The sequence below is a fragment of the Acomys russatus genome, chromosome 23 (assembly GCF_903995435.1).
Source record: "Acomys russatus chromosome 23, mAcoRus1.1, whole genome shotgun sequence".
Lineage (NCBI taxonomy): Eukaryota > Metazoa > Chordata > Mammalia > Rodentia > Muridae > Acomys > Acomys russatus.
Genome location: NC_067159.1, coordinates 9,107,769 through 9,129,954, shown reverse-complemented (window position 1 = coordinate 9,129,954; position 22,186 = coordinate 9,107,769). Strand labels below are relative to the sequence as shown.

Below are 22,186 nucleotides of genomic sequence, written 5' to 3'. Positions count from 1 at the left end.
AAAGCAGCTCTAAACACAAAAGATAGAATGTAGGATCAAGTGGGAGCACTTGCCAATAGCTTTGTAGCCCTGATTCTAGCTCCTTCATGAAGCCATATGTGCTTCTGCCTTTAGAGTGTATAAAACTCTGCTATGACTATGCAGTTCTCCTCTGTTCTCTGTTAAGAAACACTTTGTTCTTTCTTCTTTGTTAAAGTACTTAATTGTATTTTTATTATTCACAACTAAAGTATTCTTCATGTAATAAGAACACATATTTTTGGGTTTTTTTTTTTTCCTCCAGCACCTACTCTGCGCTCACTTTAGGTGTTGGACAAGATTATTTTTGGTTTTTCTCCTTGCCTTTAAGAATGGGTCTCCTTATATAACCCAGACTAGTCTCAAAATCCTGGGCTCGGTGATCCTCCTGCCTAAACCTCTGAAACAATTGTGATACAATCAGATGCCACCACATCCAGCTCAAACTGTAAGTATTGAACACGCATTTTTCTAACTTAGTTATCACACAAACTTCACAACATAGATAGTACTACTTCCTGGAGACTGAGAGCTGGAGAAGCCTGGTTCCTTGCAGAGCCAGAGCCAGAACCAGAGCCAGGCAACCAAAGCTTGGATCCTTCTCTGCTGTCTCACTCTCTCCCCTGACACCAAGCACAGGAGTCTTATGAGATATAACAGCTCTGGTGACCGATGAAGGGCATTTGCCCCTCTGGTTAATAACAAAAACTCCAAGCACTTTCTACTGCTGCATGACAGATGCCGCTCAGGCATAATGGTAAGAAAAGCTAATAACCGCTTACAAGTGTTGAACGATAAATTTAAAAAGGCAACAAAGAAGATGAAAGCTTATTACAATGTGCCCAGTGAAGGGCAATACTCTAGTTTGTCAAGTTCCAGACAATAACACTTGTGGGAAGATCTTAACCAAAGCCAAAGACAGCCAACAATTCTCTCATCTGAGAAATGTTTCTTGGGCACTGTTAGGGCAAGAACAAACTCCCTGTGATAGAAATGAACAAGACATGTTGAATTATACCATAGCTGAAGCGAATAAGCTCTGGATTTTATTGTTGTTAATTGCTAGAGCTGCTACTCAAATCAGTCTTTCCAGGCACCTTCGTACCACAGTACTGCTTTGCAGAAAACAATGTCATAATGACTTGAAGGGGAGCTTCTAGAGCATGGCTGTTGCTTAGCAGCCAGTCTTGGGCACACCCCTCATTTTCTTCCTTAAAACCCACCAGTAGAGCAGTGGCTCATGCAGACAGCAGAGAAGGAACCCGAGCCTCTGGAAAGTACCCATGCAATACAGACATTGTCCAAATCTCTTGAGGCATTTGAAAAAACTAAAGCAGATGAGCTGGCTGAAAAGACCAAAGATCCTGAATCCACAAGACTGGCCGAACATCATGCCCTTTGGAACCTCACTCATGGTAATGATGCTCTCATATCCTAGAACATAGATGACACAAAACTGCCTTTGTGGTGGAGGATAAATTGCAAAGAGGCAGGTTAGAGATTATGTGAGATGACAAGAGGAACTTGGTCCCTGGGTTGGGAGAGGAAGCCTCTGCTAGCTGTGCCCAAAGCCTTGGCAAAGAGAATTAGAACAAAAGTGCCCTTAAAGCTGGCTGGTGCCGTGGGCACAAAAGAGATAGGCTGGAGGTGTGTTTCCAGCTGTGTGTTAACACATCTAAACTCACTCCCTTGTTGTGGGCGTTGTGGGTGTGACCTGACTTCCGATGCTTGGGTGGAAAGGGTGTCCACAACTCCGAGAACTGGGAAGGCATCCCAGCCCTCAGGTGGGACAGTGTCCCAAGGGTATCCTAAAGCATGGGAGCCCAGGAACCTCACAGCTCTGGGAGCCCGCTGCCCCCCACGCCCCTCCACAGTCCAGGTCCTTGGGGAAGGTCGTCTGTTGGGGAGCAGAGGGCGGGCAGTGGAGAAATCCCTACCTGAGTGTATGTGAGTGGGAATGATGTGTTTGTGAGTCTGTGTGTGTGTGAGTGTTTGAGAGTGTGTGTCAGAGTGTGGATGAGTGTGAGTGTGTGTCTCCAAAACCTATCCTCTTTGCTCTGGCTGAGGCCACGGCCACCAGGGCAGTGGCGGTGGTAGCCTCAGTCTGGCTGCCGAGGAACTTCCGAGACTGTGGTGGAGGCAGCCTCCTTCTGGAAAGCAGTGATGAGGCAGAGGCAGCAATGGCCTCAGCAGCCTTTGATCTGGCCACTGCTACTGGTCTCATGGTGGCCTGTGGAGGAAAGACATGAATACTGCCATGGTTGTTTATAGATACCCAGGGCCTCAGGGGCTTCGGTAGCTCCCACAAAATCATGAAGATAGGAACACAAACCAGTACTTAGTGCACATTCGTCCGAGAGACTTCAGAGCCCATGTTTACCTGTTACCACTGAATAGCAAGAGTGTGACCTTTAAGAAAGTCTAAAAGGGAGGATTTAGGAAATCAGCTTCCTCTCCTCTGTCCACTTCCTCTGGACACCTACACTTCAGCAAATCAGAAGTCCTCAGTCTTGTTCAGATCTAAGGTTTGCTTTGTCTGACAAATTGTTTCATGATGCTCATTTTCTCGTTCTATTATTAAAGTAATTGGCAACATGTTCAGCATCACATGAACTCATAGGCTGGTATGTAATGCCCCTAATTTTAATTTTTTAAAAAAAGAAGTGAATTCTAATAATATGCCATGTAGACCTGTGAGTAGATGCTCAGCCTTAACTACTTTTTTAAAATGATGTTGGATTCTTGCATCATTTATTTTGTAACAAATAAAAGTTCAAATTTTGCCAGGCATGGTTGTGCACACCTGTAATCCCAGAGCTCTGGGATGCAGAGGCAGGTGGATCTCTGTGAGTTCAAGGTCAGCCTGGTCTACAAAGAGAGTTCAGGACAGCCAAGGCTACACAGAGAAACCCTGTCTTAAAAAACCAAAAAGAAAAAGAAGAACAAGAACAAGAACAAGAACAACAAGAAGAACAAGAACAAGAAGAAGAAGAAGAAGAAGAAGAAGAAGAAGAAGAAGAAGAAGAAGAAGAAGAAGAAGAAGAAGAACAAGAGTTCAGATTGTATCTCATAAGAGTGTGAGAGGAGATTTACACGTGGACACCAACCCCTCCCCTCATAAAAATGTTAAAATTAATGCCGAGTGTGGGGGTGCATGCCTTTAGTTCCAGTACTCAGAAGGCAACAGCAGGCAGATTTCTGAATTTGAAGCTAACCTGGTGTATACAGTGAGTTCCAGTGCAATCAAGGGATACACAAGGGAGGAGGGGGAGGAGGAGAAGGAAGAGGAGGAAGGAAAGGAAGAGGGAGGAAGGAAGGGAAGCAGACACTTCCATCTTGCTAGTTTCTGGTAACAGTAAAAAGGCAAATAATAACTTGAACCTGTGTAACTTGTAGATAAAATCCCTTTACGACTGAAAGCAGAGAGTAGATAGGTCATGTGTGAATAGTGAGTAAACAGTGTTATCTCATTATTAGATTTTTTTTTCATTTTTTTAACAAAGTCTAATTATGTAGCTCAAACCCATCTCAAACTCTGTTTTCTCTGGCTTCCGCGTCCAGACTGCTTGGGTCACAGGTGGTACCAGCACACCTGGCTCAGGGATGTTTACATAAATTATCTTATTGTTGTGTAATACATACTGAATAGGGCCTAAATCCACAATGAAGTGGCTGATGAGCTCACTGGTGTCATCAGTACACTGTCCAAGATGGAAGCTCCGCATGACTGCACTGCTTGCCTATATGGCCTCTCAGCCTGCTCCACCAAAGGCCTCCTTGTCCAGACTCCCAGATAATAGATTATTCTTACTTATTTTGAAATTTCATAAAATCTGGCTTATATATCTTGTGCATGTTCATGTCTGAGTTTCTTCAATCAACATGGTAAGACTATAGTACTGACTTGCAAGCTTTTCACTTGTTTTGTGTGTGTGTGCATATGAGATGAGCCCACATGTGCATGCCTGTGTGTGTGAGTATATATATACATATACATATATATATATTAGAGGCGCCACAAGACCACGTCATGCCCTCCTCTGTCAATCTCCACCTTACTCCCTTAAGAGAAACTCTCTTAGAGAGCTTAGAGCTGTTCACTTTTCAGCCAGAACAGTGACAAGCAGACCCTCCAGTGCTGAGATTATAGGTATGAGCGTCAGGCCTATCTTTTTATATAGATGATGGGGAACCAAATTCAGGTCCTCATCCTTGACCCATTAAGCCATCTTTCCAGCCTCCTTTGTTTAATTTATTTTATCTTTGATATTATGATATAATTACATCATTTCCTCCTTCCCTTCCCTCCCTCCAAATGTTCCTATATCATCCTCCTTGCTCTCTTTCAAATTCATGGACTCTTTTTTCATTTGTCACATATGTGTGTGTGTGTGTGTATGTGTGTGTGTGTATTCCTAAATATAAACTGCTCAGTCTGTGTGTGTGTGTATTCCTAAATATAAACTGCTCAGTCTGTGTGTGTGTGTGTGTGTGTTTGTGTGTGTGTGTGTGTGTTTCTAAATATAACCTACTCAGTCTGTCTGTATAATGTTACTTGTACATATGCTTTTAGGGCTGGCCATTCAGCTTTGGATAGCCAACTGATGTGCTCTTCTTGGAGAAGACCATTTCCCCCACTCTCGGCATTCCTTAGTTGCATGTGGTCCTTTGCGTAGGGCTGAGTCTTCCTGGGCTTTCCCTATCCACTTGGATGTATTTATTTTGTTGTCCTTCTTCAGCTCATGTTTAAGCAGTCACGTTTTGACTTTGTGGATGTAGCTTCTGACACTGCTAGGAGAAACAGTCTTACAGCAAGCCCCCTGTTCCTCTGGCTCTTACGCTTCTGTAAGAGCTCTTATGCTGCCTTCTGCTCCCTCTTCACAATATCCCTTGAGCCTTAGGTGCAAGAGTGTGTTGTAGATGTATCCACTGGGTTCCACAACTCTGTATTTTAATTGGTCATAGTTTTCTTGTAATGGCCTAACCCTAACCCTAACCCTAACCCTAAACCCTAACCCTAACCCTAACCCTAACCCTAACCCTAACCCTAACCCTAACCCAGGCTTCTTTTCATTGCTTTTTTTTTCTGCTTATGTGTGTGTTCAGTGAATAAGTGAGTACATGTGCACAGGTATGTATAGAGGCTAGAACACAACATCATGTGTCATCCTTCAGATGATAAGCACCTTGTCTCGTTGAGACGGTGTCTGGAACTCCCATTCTGGCTAGCCGGCAAGTCCCAGGACTAATCCTGCCTCCACCTCTTGAGCTCTGAGATTACAAAAAAAAAATGTACCATGATGATTTTTATACGTCTCCTTGGCATTGAACTCAGGTCCTCAAGCTTGTAAAGCAAGCACTTAATTACTGACTAAGCCACCTCCCCAGCCCCAGGATTTTCTTTTTTTTATATAATTTTTATTTTTATTTTTATTAATTTATTCATATTACATCTCAATTATTATCCCATCCCTTGTATCCTCCCATTCCTCCCTCCCTCCTGATTTCCCCCTACTCTCCTCCCCTATGTCTGTGACTGAGGGGGATCTCCTCCCCCTGTATATGCTCATAGGGTATCAAGTCTCTTCTTGGTAGCCTGCTATCCTTCCTCTGAGTGCCACCAGGCCTCCCCATCCAGGGGACATGGTCAAAAATGGGGCACCAGAGTTCGTGTGAAAGTCAGAGCTCACTCTCCACTCAACAGTGGAGAATGTCCTGTCCATCTGCTAGATCTGGGTAGAGGTTCGAGGTTTCCTGCCTCTATTGTCCTTGGCTGGTGCCACAATTTGAGCAGGACCCCAGGACCCAGATCTACGCATCATAATGTTCTTCTTGTAGGTTTCTAGGACCCTCTGGATCCTTCTATTTCCCCATTCTCCCATGCTTTTCTCACCTAAAGCCCCAAGATTTTCTTATCATTCCTTTACATTTTATGTTCACTGTTGTCCTTTATATTGATGTTCCATGACCAATTTCTCAATTTTGTTGTAATGGATATTTTTATTTCTGTTTAGTACTATGATAACCAATGTTGCTCTCAACTTTTTAGCACATGTCTTTTAAGGCATGCTTGTGTGCATTACTGCCAAGTAAATGCCAAGGAGGAAAAATTGAGGGGCCACAAAGCAGTCTATGTTGGGTGTTATGAAGGTCACTACAGTTGTGCAGAGCACATGCAATGACTGACTTACATTTCCACTGTCTTTGTTTCTTTACTGCTACTATGATAAAACACTATGGCCATAGCTACTCATAAAAGAAAGAGTTTTGGGAGGTTTACAGTTCCAAAAGATTGGGGTCTGTGATAGCAGAGCAGAGATAGCAGGGTGGTGGAGCACAGATGAGAGCCAACATCTCAAACTACAAAAAAAAAAAAAAGCTACCACCTGGGAAGCAAATATTCAAATGCCCGAGACTTAGGGGAGGATGGGCGTCTCATCCAAACTACATCCAACAGAAGTTTCCTCTATTGTTTCCACTATTTCACATTCTATCTCATTTCAGTTTCAAAGTGCGTTGCCTTTTTAAGTCGTTGGATAGGCACCCTTTATCTACTTGCCAATTATCTGAATGTTCTTTTGTGAAGTTAAAACTATAGTATTATTCCTCTTTTTTATTAAATGAACTCATTTTTATTACTTTTTAACAGCACTCCATATCCTCTAGGTCAGAGCTATTCAATAAAAACACAGCATATGAGGTGCAGTGGTGTACACCTATAATCCCAGCACTCAGAGGCAGAGGCAGCTCCGCCTGGAGCTTTGTGAGTTCGAGGCCAGCCTGGTCTACAAAGTGAGTCCAGGACAGCTGATGCTAGACAGAAAAGCCCTGTCTCAAAAAACTAAAAGAGAAAACAGAAAGAAAGAGAGAAAGCAAGATATGCCTTGTGTATAACTTTGTTTTCAAGTAGCCACATTAAAAGAATAAGACACAAGAATTTAATTTTAATGATATGTTGACTTAACTGCAAATACTATCATTTCGCTCTTTAGTGGTGTTTGGGACCTAAAACATCCCTGAGAGCTTATGTGAAGTCTTGATCCCAATGAACAGTGTTCAGAAGTGGGGCCTTTTGGGTGTTGGCTGGATCGTGAGGGCTCTGGCCTCTCTGATAAACACCCATGACTTCAGATCTTGATGGACTATATGCAGGTTCTAAAACCTAAGAAATGGGTCTAGTTGGAGGAAGCAGGTCCTGGGGGACATGTCCTTTAAGAGTATAGCTTGCCCCTCCTCCCCCACAGCCATGGCCCCAGCATCCTAGCTGCCACTGAGTAAACAGCTTAGTGCTCCACTTGCTGCCATGATGTCCTGCCTCAGCTGAGTAACCACGATGAAAACCTTAAAGCCATGAGCCAAAACAAACACGCCTTCCTTTTTACGTCGTTTTTGTGGGCGTTTTGTCAGAACAGAAGAGTACAGCCTAACACAGCTTCTCTAACTTGGACGAGCCATGTTTCAAGAACTCAGTGGTCACACATTTTAGTGGTTCCCCACTGAATGCCTTAGGCCTTGAAGCTTCGCTGATGTGACTGTCTCTGACACCTTGGTTTGCATTCTCATTTTCCAAATGATATTTCTTTGTTCAAATTACTATTTTGAAACAATTTCAAACCTAAAAAGTTGCACAAAGAACAACCTTTTCATCCCAGTTCGTTCATTGTATCCCTCCCCCTCTCTCCCTCTCTCTCTTTCTCTCTCTCTTTATATATGTATGTCTCTATCTGTCTGTCTGTCTGTCTGTCTGTCTGTCTGTCTCTCTCTCTCTCTGTGTGTGTGTTTGTCTGTCTGTCTGTCTGTCTATCTGTGTGTGTATGTGTGTGTGTGTGTGTGTGTGTGTATTGTTTTGAATACACTTTTTCTGACATGATACCCACTCACCCTGAAAGCCTCCAGTGAACTCTCAGGAGGTGCTCTCTTGCACCACAGACATATGACTCTACCACTCTGAAAACCAGCATCCCCACAGCACTGCCCTTAAACCTGCACACACCTTTGAATTCCTCCAACTGTCATAACCCCGCTTCATGTAGGATCCCACCCAGGAGATTGTGTTGCCTTCCATTATGATGTTTCGTCGAAATCTTTAAATCCACAATAATTTCCCCAGCCTTTCCCTTGCCATTCAAATGCTTGATGGTCTTTAAAAAGCTATCTGCAGGAAGATCCTCACCATGGGTGCATTTTAGATTGGAAGAGCTGCCTAAGCATGTCCAAAAACATAGAAAGGCTGGGTCACCTCATGGCCTGATGTTATCATCCTCCTGATGTATCTCTCAGTGGCGCCTCCAAAAGCCCATTCAGGCTTAATGGAGTAATCTTTGCTTGAAGTCAACTGATGATACTTTAGTCATATGTCCAAATTCTATTCATAGTAAATGCTAAAAAGTTGATGAAATAATCAAACTGTAGCCTAGCTAAGTTGATATATTTATTTTTTTAAAAACTCACAAACAACACTCCTATATTGCACCACATCCTGCTTCTTGGGGAACTCAGGAGTTTGGCATCTACTCCCAATTGTCTGTCAGAACATCCACATGATGGCGGCCAAATGATTATGTTTCATCATTATGTCGGTATTTCCTTTTTGTTATATCTCCAACATACGTCAGTGTGACCTCAGGTTCCACTGAACCTGAGAAGATCGCTCATCCTTCCCTACTTTCTGATCTCAGGATAAAACTTTTCAGATTTTTATCATGAGGTATATTTGTACATGTTGGTTATTAACAATATAAGATCCATAAAGAGATTTATTATTAAAATAACTAATTTTAGTTTGTTAATATGATAAATTATATTGGGTTTACCTTTAAATATTACATCAGACCTTGCATTCCTGAGATAACCACAACTTGTTTCAGGAAATGACAAACTACATTTTATCTGATAAATTTTGTTTTGTTTCTTTTCATTTACGGTCATAAAGATTTTCTTGTGATTTTACTTGCAAGCATTATAAAATAAACTGAGTAATACTGTCTCTTCTATTCATATTTCTTTCTTGTCTTTGTCTTTTTCTTTTAAGAGTCAAAATAGATTTCATTTTACTCACACAGAAAATATTAGAGTGCACAGAGAGCGTTCCCAAGCATTCCCCATTGGTTTCCTTTGTAGTCACTATGTCACATTATTAGATATATTATCAACATTAAGAAAGCAACAATGCTACATTATTGTACTAATTATACAGGCCAGACCTTGTTCCTACTAGTGTCTTCCATGGTCCATTGCATCATGTTGCTTTTTTTTTTAACTTTATAGAAGTTTTATTTTATTTTTTTAATTTTTATTTTATTAATTTATTCTTATTACATCTCAATGGTTATCCCATCCCTTGTATCCTCCCATTCCTCCCTCCCTCCCATTTTCCCTTTACTCCCCTCCCCTATGACTGTGACTGAGGGGGATTACCTCCCCCTGTATATGCTCATAGGGTATCAAGTCTCTTCTTGGCAACCTGCTGTCCTTCCTCTGAGTGCCACCAGGTCTCCCCATCCAGGGGACATGGTCAAATGTGAGGCACCAGAGTTCGTGTGAAAGTCATACCCCGCTCTCCAATCAACTGTGGAGAATGTCCTGTCCATTGGCTAGATCTGGGTAGAGATTTGAAGTTTGTGGCCTGTATTGTCCTTGGCTGGAGCCATAGTTTGAGCGGGACCTTTTAAAAGAAATTATTTTCATACGATATACTTTAAGTACATCCTTTCCCCTCTCCTGACTCCTCCCAGATACTCCTTACCCCCAACTTTCCTCAGTTGCCTGGAGTTCATTGTGTAGGGTTGGGGCCTTGTGAGCTTTTCCTGGCTAGTTTGGCATCTTCATTGGTGCCATCCTTGTTCAGCACATGTTTGGACAGTCATGCTGGTGAGACTTTACAGGTGTAGCCTTTAATGTTATGATCTCAGAGCAAAATCCCTGGTCTTCAGGCTCTTAGAGTCTTTCTGCTACCTCTGCTGCAATATTCCCTGAGCCTTAGGTGTGGGAGTACTTTGTAGATGCACCACTATATTTGTCTTCTCCATTGTATCGTCCTATGCAGCCCCTTCTTTGTGTAGTCTAGTCGCCCCACCCCCGCCCCATTCTCAGCTAGTTTTGTCTGAAGCAAACAAGACTACCAATGCTGAGTATTGATGGGTTGCCTATTTTCAGCGTACTCTACAAGATATGTTTCATGTCACTAATGATGTTAATTTAATTCTCAAAAAAAAAAAAATATGAGAAGAAAAATATTATTTCCTGAAACATAGGTTGAGAGTTAAAAAGGGATCCCATGAACAATGTGTTTAAGGGCATGATGAGTCAGTACAGAAAGTCCCAGAGTCAATGAAGTAAGAAGCCAGGACGTGAAGAAGCTCTGATGGGAGACTAATGGACAGAGATTATTTTTTATTATTATAATCTATTCACATTACATCATGATTGTAATTCCCTTGCTCTTTTTTGGCTTTTCTTTTTTTTCTTAATACATTTATTTTACTACACATGTATAAAACAAACTACATACAGCAGGGAGAACCACGTGACAATCATGAGAATCGTGAATTCTATAAATGTTACATTCATAGTGGTTTGGCTATTTGTGTTTGTCCAGTTTGAAATAAATGTCTTTCCTGTCTTGTTGGGTCTAAATTTCTGAACGAGATTCAATATCTATCCTATCTCAACTCTAATAACTTAACTTCTTTATCTTGATCTAAAACGATCTTATCCCCTAACCAACTAAACTTGAATGTAAGACTATACTATCTGGTCTTCAATGCCCCTCAGAGACTTGAGAAGGAATAAAACTTAAATTCCTAATTGAACCAGCTGTGCGGGTTAGCAGCTTCCAAAATGTACAAATTGACTTAGATGGTTTTACTGCCTGAACAGTCACCCAACACCCTCTATAACATTGTGCCTCGTCTTCAGCTTTCTGGCCCAGTATCTGTGCCAGACTTGTTCGCAGGGCAGGAACTACTGAGGACTTGCTTACCCTGGCTTGGCAGAGTGTGGCCATCGACTCTGCCTGCATCTAAGCTGCCCATTTTTAGGCAGATTCTGTTTGTGGCAGGAACAAGGACATTTTCCCCAGTGGCTGGTTTGCCACATTTGAAGCCAGCTCCATAAGGAGGCTCTTTGATGTTAATCATCTTCTTTGAGGTCGGCTGGCTGTTGTCAAGAATTAACTTGTCTTGTTGTCAAAAAAAAAAAAAAAAAAAAAAATTACGATTATAAAAACAACTTTAAATGCCATAGTCTCTGTGTCTCTGAGGCTTTTGGGGACCTTATTCAACTATTTTACCTCATATATTGATAAAGTCATATCTATCTGTTAGACTTGGGATATATATTCTTGTGCTAAAATCTGACAAGTATTTGATATGCCCATGTTTTGTATCAATATACTAAATTCTATAGCAATGACTTACGCATAACCTTCATTATGAGTAACAATTAAGGCCTTGAGTTAAGGAGTAGGTTCAATCATCTAGCTTTGTTCTATCCTCCCTCTATGTTCCTAAATCTCCCTTTCTTTCTTTTCAGCTCCCATCTCCTTACCTATGCATGCAAGATAAAGGAAAAGAAAGACGTCCCTGCATTTCACCTAGTTTTTTTCTCTGTATAAAACCAATAATGATTTATGACCACCTCTCTATGAGAATAAGCATTTATGCCGGGCGTGGTGGCGCACGCCTTTAATCCCAGCACTTGGGAGGCAGAGGCAGGTGGATTGCTGTGAGTTCGAGGCCAGCCTGGTCTACAAAGCGAGTCCAGGACAGCCAAGGCTACACAGAGAAACCCTGTCTCGGAAAAAAAAAAAAAAAACAAAGGTGAGAATAAGCATTTATAGACCAAGAGAGCAAACAGAAACCTCTACGATGCCCCCCCCCCCCTTAGAAGGACTGGGGCATCATTCTCTGAACAACCAAGATGTCCGTAAACTGAAGAATGGATAAAGAAACTGTGGTACATTTACACAATTCCCTTGCTCTTATCTTCCTGTTCCTACCCTCCCTCCTTCTTCTACCCTATTCCCCTCCCCTAGACCTCTGACAGGTAGGGCCCTCCTTCCCCACCATCTGACCATAGCCAATCAGGTCTCATCATGATAGTCTTCATCCTTTTCCTCTCTGTTCTCACAGGGCATCTCCACCAAGGAGCAGTGATCAAAGCGTGGGCACCAGAGTTCCTATCAGAGGCAGTCCTCTGTTCTCCCCCCTCCACCCTCCCCCACGTGGAGAATGTCTATTAGCTACATCTGAACAAGGGGTCTAGGTCCTCTGCATGCAACGTCCGTGGTTGGTGCATCAGTTTGTGGAGGCTCCCTGGGTACAGATCACCCAGCCTTGATAGTCTCCCTGTGGAGCTACACACACACACACACACACACACACACACACACACACACACCAGGTCCTTCCATCCCCCAACTCTTCCATACAACTCACAGTACTTCACCTTGTAGCTGGCTGCGAGTCCCAGTGTCTGTCCCAATCTCCGTCTGGGTGGAGTCTCTCAGAGGACATCTATGGCTTATTTATATACTTATAAGTATATACCATACATGTCTTTCTGAGTCTGAGTTACCTCACTCAGGATGATCTTTTTTAGTTCCATCCATTTGCCTGAAATTTTCAAGATTTCCTTGTTTTTAATAGCTGAATAGTATTCCATTGTGTAAATGTGCCACAGTTTCTTTATCCATTCTTCAGTTGAGGGACATCTAAGTTGTTTCCAGATTCTGGCTATTATGAATAAAGGTGCTATGAACGTAGTTGAGCAAATGTCCTTGTTTGATGAAGCATCTTTTGCCCAGGAGTGGGATAGCTGGGTCTTGAGGTAGCACTATTCTCAATTTCCTGAGGAAGCACCAGATTGATTTCCAAAATAGTTGTACAAGTTTGCACTCCCACCAGCAATGAAGGAGTGTTCCCCTTTCTCCACATCCTCTCCAGCATGTACTGTCACTTGAATTTTTGATCTTAGCCATTCTGATAGGTGTAAGATGGAATCTCAGAGTTGTTTTTTATTTGTATTTCTCTGATGACTAAGGACATTGAGCATTTAAGTGTTTCTCCGCCATTCGATATTCCTCTGTTGAGAATTTTCCGTTTAGCTCTGTACCCTATTTTTAGTTGGATTATTTGGTTTCGTGATGTTTAATTTCTTGAGTTCTTTATATATTTTGAATATTAGCCCCTTGTCCGATGCAGGGCTGGCGAAGATCTTTTCCCAGTCTGTAGGCTATCATTTTGTTTTGTTGACATGATTCTTTATACAGAGAGAATTCCATCTTGTTTTCTTATAACTCAGTTGGGCTATTATCTCATAGGTCAGGAAAAGCATCAAACCTCTCTGTGGGTTGACTATGTCTTTAAAATCTTAAACCCTTAATATTGTAGGCACAGAATTGCCTATAATGTGTTGTTATCAGAGTTTCCTTAAGTAAAAGAATATAATAAAATCTCTCATCATACGCGTTCACCCCACCAGATGTAAATAAAAGCCTTCATGTATTTGTTATTTCAAAACTTTTGAAGAAGTTATTTACCACATGATACTGTGTTCTATAACCCAAGCCAATAATGAATGGCTCTAAGAGATTGTTCCATTAATAACAGTTTTAAATTTGTGGTAGAGAGTACAACTTCAGTTTTGACTTTACATTCACACATGTTTAAGGCCAGATCAGAGATTCAATGAAGAAATACGAACACATTTATAACTTACATATTAATGTTTCTTCCATTTTCTTTTTCATCCATAATTTATGTTGAGAAATGTTATGTACATATATATATATATTCATGTCATAAGACATCTTACATTTTGTTAACATGTTATATGTATAACTTGTAGCTTTTTTTTAATGTAAAGGGACATAATAAGTTATCCAGGCAATAATTTGTTCCTGAGAAAATGATTTAAAGCAGCAAATTGTTAAAGGCATGGAATTCTGCAATTTAGTACATGATCAGCATGCTAAAATAAACCATCTAACCTTGAAGCCTGAGCTATATACATCAAATGAGCATTTAATTAATTTATTTCTCCTTTTAGTCTCAAATCAGATTATCTTGCAATGTAATCATATTACAGAAAGAAAAAGTTTAAAACTGAGATTTTTCTGTTTTGAATTATCTTTTCATGCTTTTCACTCCGTTATAAACTGGAATGACAGTATTTTTCTTAGGTAGCTAATTTTTAAGTTTCTTTTTATTTTTCAGTATCTTAGATGCCACCTATCCAAACAATGAGGATTTGATCTTTATACGTCCTATACATGTATTGAAGTGTCATGCTGTATCTTATAAATATATATTGTTTGTGACAATTAAAACCAAAGTATCATCTTAAAATTAACTAGCTTAACAAAAATGTTAACATTTTGAAAACATGTTACTTCCTAAAACAAAAACGGAAGTGAAAATTATTAAATTAATGCCAACATGTATTTAAATTTTCTTTATCATTAGTGTTACCATAATCATGTTTTTATAGAATTCTTGGAGTAAATTATATACTAGGACCCTGAGACCCAGTCTTTAGTCCATTTAAGTTTAGCTCCCTTATGGCAGCTGATACTTCCCCATGCTCCAGTGACTGGCTCATACACACACACACACACACACACACACACACACACACACACGGGCAGCACTGACTTAATGAGTCATCAAAGAGACGGTCAAGTTACAGAGTTGGGGTGGAGGTGAAGTGGGAGCGTGGGAGGAGTTGGAAGAGGGAATGGCAGAGCTGTGGTTTTATTTCGTTGTGTGCATGTATAAAATCCTCAAAAATAATTTTAAATCACACCTCCTTGATAAGGAACTTCAAAAAGCAAAACCACCACCACAACAACAACGGAATAAAACCCAGAATACAAGACGAGGTTTTTCTGTATAGCCTTGGCTGTCCTGGTTCTCACTCTATAGACCAGGCTGCCCTGGAACTCAGAGATCTGCCTGTCCCTGCTGGGATTAAAGATGTGCACCACCGTAGCCCAACTACTTTGTTAATTCTTGTTTAAAAAATTGATAGATAATAGATAGATCTTTTGTATGGTTGTTTGTTTGTTTGTTTGTTTGTTTGTTTGAAGCAGGAACCCACATAACCCAGGCTGGCCTCAAACTCATTATGTAGCTAAGAATATCCTCGAACTCTAATCCTCCTGCCTTGAACCACTGTGTGCTGGGCTATGGGAATAGGCTCTTTCCCAGTTGTGTTTTGTAGACCCCAGAAGGACACTTGGACAATATGTAATCCACAGAACAGTTCATTGTGCGAACAGGCGCTGCAATACAGGATGTTTAAGCACTCTGGTACACTGGCCAAGGGCATCCACTCCAATAATGTTTAGACAAAAAAATGTTCTCCCCAGCCCAAAGGCAAATTTGAAAGTTTTCGGCACAGAGACATGACAAATGTTTGGGGAGATGGATATGTTTTTTCCTGGTTTGAATATTACACGATGCACACATGTACTTAAATAACCTGTGAAGACATGAATACCTGTAATTATGTGTCATTAAAAACGTAGTGTTTTAAATGCAAATGTGTGCTTTTGCAAATTTCCAAAATAGTATTTTATTTTATGGTTCTGGGAAATGACTCTTGGGCCTCATGAATTCTAGGCAGTCTCTCTGAGCTACATCACCAGCCCTCTTTTCATATTTTATTTTGAGGTAGGTCTCGGTTAGTCAGACTGAATTCACAAAGGCCTGGAACTTGTCACCCTCCTGCCTCAGCTTCCTGAGTAGCTGAGATTAAAGGCTTATACTAACAGGCCCAACTTTGACTTTTAAAAAAATCTTCCATTTAATGTGTAAAAGCAGGTTGGAAATATAGTCCAGTAGCTAACAGCAATGGCTACTTCTGAAGAGGACCCAAGTTAGGTTCCCAGTGTTCACAAGTTCCAGGAGAGCCAACACCTACTTTTTGGCTTCCACAGGCACCTGCTTACAAGTGACATATGACATACATACTTACAATTGGACTGTGTATACACACACATACACACACACACACACACACACACACATAAAATAAACGCATCTTTAAAACTAAATAAATCTGTAAAATTATCTCTGAAGAAGTTGCTAACATACAGCACATGTAGACTGAAGGATCATCTTTAAAGAGACAGCAGGAAGGAGCAGACAGTGTGCCTTGTTTCCTCTCTTCCCTAGACAACTCCTAAAGCTACCCTAAAACATAGTGAAACTATGACATTTTTCTTCCCGTTAGGATGAGAGAGCTCAGAGGCTAATTGGCTGTTATAGTCAGTGATGAAAAATTTTCACATGGCCAACTGCTAGGAAGCACAAACTGTATGGTTTTGTTCCCACGGCCTTAAAATTCTCAGCAACCCTATCAATAGGATTATGAGCACACTGAGACTTAGAAGTTTTGAGAGAGGAGAAAGGGGGGAAGGGAAGAGAGAGAAGGGAGAGAGAGAGGAGAGAAGTGGAGAAGGAGGAGGAAAGAAGTGGGGGAGAGAGAGAAGAGAGAGAGTGAATGAATGAATCTCGGGCCTGAAGGAAAAGAAAAAATGGGTCTAAAATGGACTTGCTATGGTCCTCGCGCAACCTTACCTTCCATCCTTTGGCCCTGTCATTGTCCGGCGGTACAACTTCTTTACTTGTCAATACAGGTTTTCTGCGTCCCTGGTCCCAGTCATCCAAACCTAGGGTGGTCCGAACCCCTCGTCCCTAGCTTTACAGCAATGCGTTTCTCGTGCGTGGGCGTTTCCAAAGTAATTTGCCACCCTCTCACCAGCGCAGCTCTTTCACCTGGCACCTAGCAGGCTCCACCCTCAGTCCAGAGGCTGTGTTAAGGTATCCTTAGAGTACAAATCTGAAGTGACCAATGCCGTAAGCAATCTGCTACGCAGGCGCGTTCAGGGCCTCATGCTCCACCTCTCTGGATCTTTGCTGCTCCGTTCCCTTGGCAACGTAGTACACAGCGCGAACCCTAGCACCCTGCACGATGTGCTACAGCAGAGTAGGTGAAGAGAGTAGCAGAGGATTACAGCATAGACAGCAGGAGAAGGGTAACAAGAACAGGAGAGATGAACACGGAGGAGATACACCTTGCTCCCCCGCTCCGAGGAGTTACGCCTGTTTTACGTGAGTTGGCAGCGGGGTCCTCCGATCCACCTGCCCTACCCCCCTGCCCCGCCCACCTCCCTCCACTCACATGCTCGCCTGGAGTTTCTCCTCTTGATTTTTAGGGAAAGTGGATATTTATTCCTTTGGGACCCGTCAACAGAGGAAAATATTTCCTCACTACTACCCCGCAACCTGGTTCGGCAACAAGTACATCCCTCTTAGGGGATCACCTCACACAGGCCCTGGGTGTTATGCTGCGACTGATGTGAGTATTCACCTCCCCCTTAGGTGGGTCTCGGTTTCCTGTATTTAGAAGGATACATAAGTGCTCTGGTAGAAAAACTACTCTATGTGTGACTTTTTTTTTTTCTGGGCCCCAACATGAGAAGGAGCTGCTTGCTCCACAGCCACAGCTCTACAGTGTAAAGGACCATTGTTCAGCACTCTGCGTTCCCCAGCTGAAGCCTTGTCTTCAGATAATCCCTGCTCCATCTTCACTTACAACATCCCCTGGAGCTGATGTCAGTTTCCTTCTGTTTAGTACATCCCTGAGGCTGACCGTTCCATAAAATTAAATTCAGCTGCTGTAGCCTCTAAGGATGGAAGTCATTGGAATTCAAAGAAATTCCATGTGTTCATCTATCCAGCCACACACTTTGCAAAATTACTTGTGTTGTTCAACTGTATGGTTTTGACTATAAAAGAATCAAGAGAAATGAGAGAAAGGGGCATTGTCTTGCAGAGAAGACTACACAGGAGCATGCTAAACTCACTCCACTTTGAAGGCTGTTCAATGATGGTGTTACTCATGTTCTTCATCTCTCTCCCCCTCCCTCCTCCCCTCTCTTCCTTCCACTGGAAGTGGAACGGCTTGGCATATAACCTAACGCGAATTCCGACCAGTACGAAAGGTTATGCTATTGGAGCCAGGACAGCTGTGAGGTTTAAGCCAGTCAGCAAGGTAATGTTCTGGGATTGCACGTGGTCCTTGTGGCAATGTTAAAAAGCTGAGGCGTTAGCATTGTAAGCAGGTAAGTGACCCAGGGGGAGTGAAAAACGGCTCACTGAAGAAATGGGGCTGAGAAGGGGCTTTAATAACCTAAAGTTAAGGTACAGAAGCTATGTTTCTTATATATGTCATATTATCTCGTCAGTTAAAGGACAAATCTCAGCTTGTGTGTATGTGAGAGAGAGAGAAAGAGAAGAGAGAGGAGAGAGGGGAGAGAGGGAGGAGAGAGAGAGAGAGAGAGAGAGAGAGAGAGAGAGAGAAGGTTTCAAGTCTAACTATGAGCAAAACAAAAAAAATTCCTTATTGCTCTCCTTTTTCTGATGCAATTCTGAGCATAGACTGTACCAGGCAAATGTGCTTCCACTGAGCTATACCCCCTGGCTAAATAAGACCCTACTCTCTTGTTGGTATTTTTGACATGGACAGCCAAGAACTGGAGACACTAACTATAAAAATCTCCCGGTGGTGTGTACCAACTTACTGAGATTCTTCACCCATACTAAGTACATTTCTGTGTTACATATTGTTATATAGCCAAACCATCCCCGCATCTAGGTTTTTGCCTACATAGGTCCATTTCTACCTCTTTGACACACTGAACTGTAGCTGGTTTATAAACAGGATGAAAATGATCATTTTGTTTAATCTTCAATGAATGGTGATGAAATGGATCGTGTGTTATCTTTTCTCTGATTACAGGAAGTGACACCATACCCAGGAATGTACCAGAAAGTTGATACTGGGAATGAAAAACACAAGCAAAGCCTTGCTCCATTTAATGTCTTGATGCCTCGACTGAGGCATGAAGAAAAGGCCACTTCCTATCCTGGGTATGTTTACTGTTTCAGAGACGTAGAAAAAGAATCACATAAAACAGGAATTACATCCAAACTTTCCCAGCTAAATCTTTAAAGAATTAAACTCTCTGGTCCCTCATGTCTGGTGCTATATAACTGTAGAGTCAGTTATTAATTCAATAGATATTTACCAATGTATCAGGTGGTTTTGTAGCCTCCACAAATCATTCAATAGACCCATCAAACAGGAATCCTGATCTCCTGGAGATGGCATCTTAGAACCAAATAATCTGAAGTAAATACTCAAGAAAATATCAACAGTAATAAGGATACTAGCCATATAATTTATTAGTGAAACTGAGACACTTCTGAGAGTGAAAGGAGGGGTGTCCACGTGACAGTTATCTCAGGACAGTAGCTGTGAGCTAAGACCGTCATGCTCACACCGGACCATGTGGTAAGCCAGTGTCATCCTGTGAAGACAGGAACAGGATGATGATATGATAGAGTGATGGGCTAGAAGCTACTTTTCCTGACATGGTTAAGGAAAACACTCAGAAAATGCCACTCGATCTGAGATCTGAATGAATAGATTAAGCCACTCCTGTGAAGATGTGATGACAGAGCATCCCAGGAAGAAAGAGTAGCAAGTGCAAAACTTTTAAGTTGGGAAGGAACTTGATGAAATAGAAAAGGAGGACATTTTCATGCCTAGGGTATAGAGAGAAGGGAGGAAATGTGGACACAGAAGAGGAGAAGATACAGAGTCTAGGCCTTGAAAAGCCAGTAGGGTTTAGTGGCAGTTATTCTACATGGGTATGAAACTGCTCAGTACAGGGAAATAGTCACAGTCTTTCCTTAACTAGTGAGAAATCCAAGAACCAGAGAGTGCAAGTAACTTTCCCAAGCTTGTGCTAAGGAAGTTTAAGTGTTACGTCTTGACTCTGTACCTACTCTAAGTCATTCCTCACAATAGAGTCTATAAGAGTATTGTAAACACAGGCAATCCAAAAATAATCTCATTGTCAAGAAACGCAACTGGCTCTGCTTTGCTTGTCCCTATAGTGTAGCAAGATTGTCTCTGAATATATTTCACCAAGTTCAACTGTAGGCAGTACTATAACCCATCACCATGCTGGGTCTCTTAATCACTCACTCACTCTTCTGGGATCCTCTGGTCTTTCAGATAAGGCCATTGAGTTACAGACATATTTTTAAACTAGAGTCTGTCTTTACCCTAGTTGGATGTTGAGGCTAGTTCTCTTTAACACTGACAACCTAATTAGAAATACAGCAACAGGCAAATGACACTTATGTTTGCCTGACAGCGAAAGGTTAGTCTTGTTTTCCCAAGGACTAGTGAAAGTCATCGTTCAGTCATCAATCATATCTGTTTATTTCTATTTATTTCTAGCCCTGGCACATACAATCCAGAGAGGAAGCCACCCCCAAAAGTTGTTTGGCCAATGAAATTTGGAGCTCCAGACTGGTCTCAGGTTCCATGTCTAGAGAAAAGAACTCTAAAAGCTGAGGTACTAAGGTTGGCCTTTAAAACACTATTTGTTCTTAACCAGAAATCTGTAAGGAAACTTTAGAAAGTTCATGATTCTGTATATATGTGTGTGTGTGTGTGTGTGTGTGTGTGTGTGTGTGTGTGTCAGTGTGAGGATCTTTTTGGAGAGCTATACATTTGCATTAGCTCTCTATAGATACCTACAACTGACCAAATATCATATTTTATTGATCCTTAGGTAAGGGTTTAACTGCTCCTGGTAATCTTCTCGGGAAAATGTCCTATATAATATAGGAAGAGGCTGAAGATAGTAATGAGTAGGTGACTGGGCAGGTGCAATCCATATTTATAACTCCTGATACACTGCTCTTTCTGACATATCACAAACAAGTGACATCACTGGAAAACAGGGGAGCATTCTGGGTAAGAGCATGGGAAGCACTGCCTGTCCTCAAATAGGAGTACAGTATTGGCTGCCTATGCGGTCTTTAGGCCTTTTTCTATATATCAATTTTTAATTGTTAATATTAATTTAATGATACAATTTATCTGGCATTGTTGTAACAATAAATAAGATAATATGGGAAAAACATGTAATACAATACACAAGAATATATGGTTATTATGAGTTAGCTATCATAATTCTAGACTGATGGAGTTTTTATTTTTTCTGAGTGGAATTTAGGATTAAATCCATGGCTATTTGTTAAATGCCTAATATATGGCTACATATGCTAGGACCTAAGGGTAGCATCTAGTTAAACATAGAGCCCTTACCTTCAAGATTCTGACCAACTACTCAAAATTTTCCAAGGAGCCAATAATTCCTCACGTTCTGAACGCCAGAGTATGATGCGAACGCACTCTGTACAACAGTCATCATGAATGTTGAATCACCACACCTCAGCCACTACTGAGCTGGGCTTTGTCTGGGCCACAGGATTCAGCCTGTGCGGTTCCATTTCACCTAGTCAGGGAGATCAGAAGCAGAGGATGCTTGCCGGGACCCTGAATCAGACAGCATTCTTTCGTTGCAGCTGTCTACAGACAAGGACTTCAGAAAGCATCGGAACCGTGTGGCCTACTTTAGCCTGTACTACAACTGAAAGGTGGGGACTGTCTGTCTTCACATGCTCTCCTGGCCACAGAATCTTCAGAATTGAGGACAGAACTGCTTCTGTGTTTCTGAGTTCCCCTCTCTACCAGTTCAGTGTCCAGGGAGGGACAAGGGTCTCATAGTCACCCTACACAGACATAAAGACTGGTCCAGAATGTTCTTACTCTTGTCTCTTTGCTTGTGGTCTAATGGTCCTTGTTGGGTGTCCAAGTAGTTTCATTTTTTGAGAAATACTCGAGGATCCCTTGACTACCATCTCCAATTCTCAGGCATCAGTCTTAAATGTTCTACTGCCATTGCTAGCCTTGCCACTAGGGAGATCTTAGCCTGTATATATCCAGGGCTTAGATAAGAGTTCAGCTCACAAGACATATAAAATATTTAGATTCAGGTTAAAACATTTATGTTTGGGGAGTTCTAAGCTTTATGAGTTCGCTGGTATAGAATGGAAATTTCCTCATTATGTTCTTTCCTAGACTGACATAAAACTCAAAGAACCCAGGAGCCCCATTACCCATGGCATCACCTGTTTAGTTTGCAAACTGAGTCCCTACTTAACATCAGGCAGAGTGAGAAGCACTGAGAATCTACCAGGAATGAACATACACCTAACTGAAGTCTTAGAGAAATTTC

At 41.6% G+C, this 22,186-nt stretch overlaps 1 protein-coding gene across 2 annotated transcripts; it reads left to right on the top strand.

Annotated features, from left to right (window-relative positions):
- The first annotated feature begins 1,258 nt into the window (after positions 1 to 1,258).
- Positions 1,259 to 21,726, top strand: Pifo (primary cilia formation). Of its 2 annotated transcripts, none has more exons than XM_051165676.1 (6): positions 1,259 to 1,433; positions 17,240 to 17,382; positions 17,980 to 18,078; positions 18,826 to 18,956; positions 20,338 to 20,455; positions 21,474 to 21,726. In XM_051165676.1, exons 1-6 carry the CDS (start codon positions 1,259 to 1,261, stop codon positions 21,540 to 21,542), a joined length of 735 nt encoding a protein of 244 aa, XP_051021633.1. In that variant the 3' UTR covers positions 21,543 to 21,726. The 2 variants fall into 2 exon arrangements, with proteins under 2 accessions (XP_051021633.1, XP_051021634.1); XM_051165677.1 differs by lacking the exon at positions 1,259 to 1,433 and adding an exon at positions 16,913 to 17,135.
- The last annotated feature ends 460 nt before the right edge of the window (positions 21,727 to 22,186 follow it).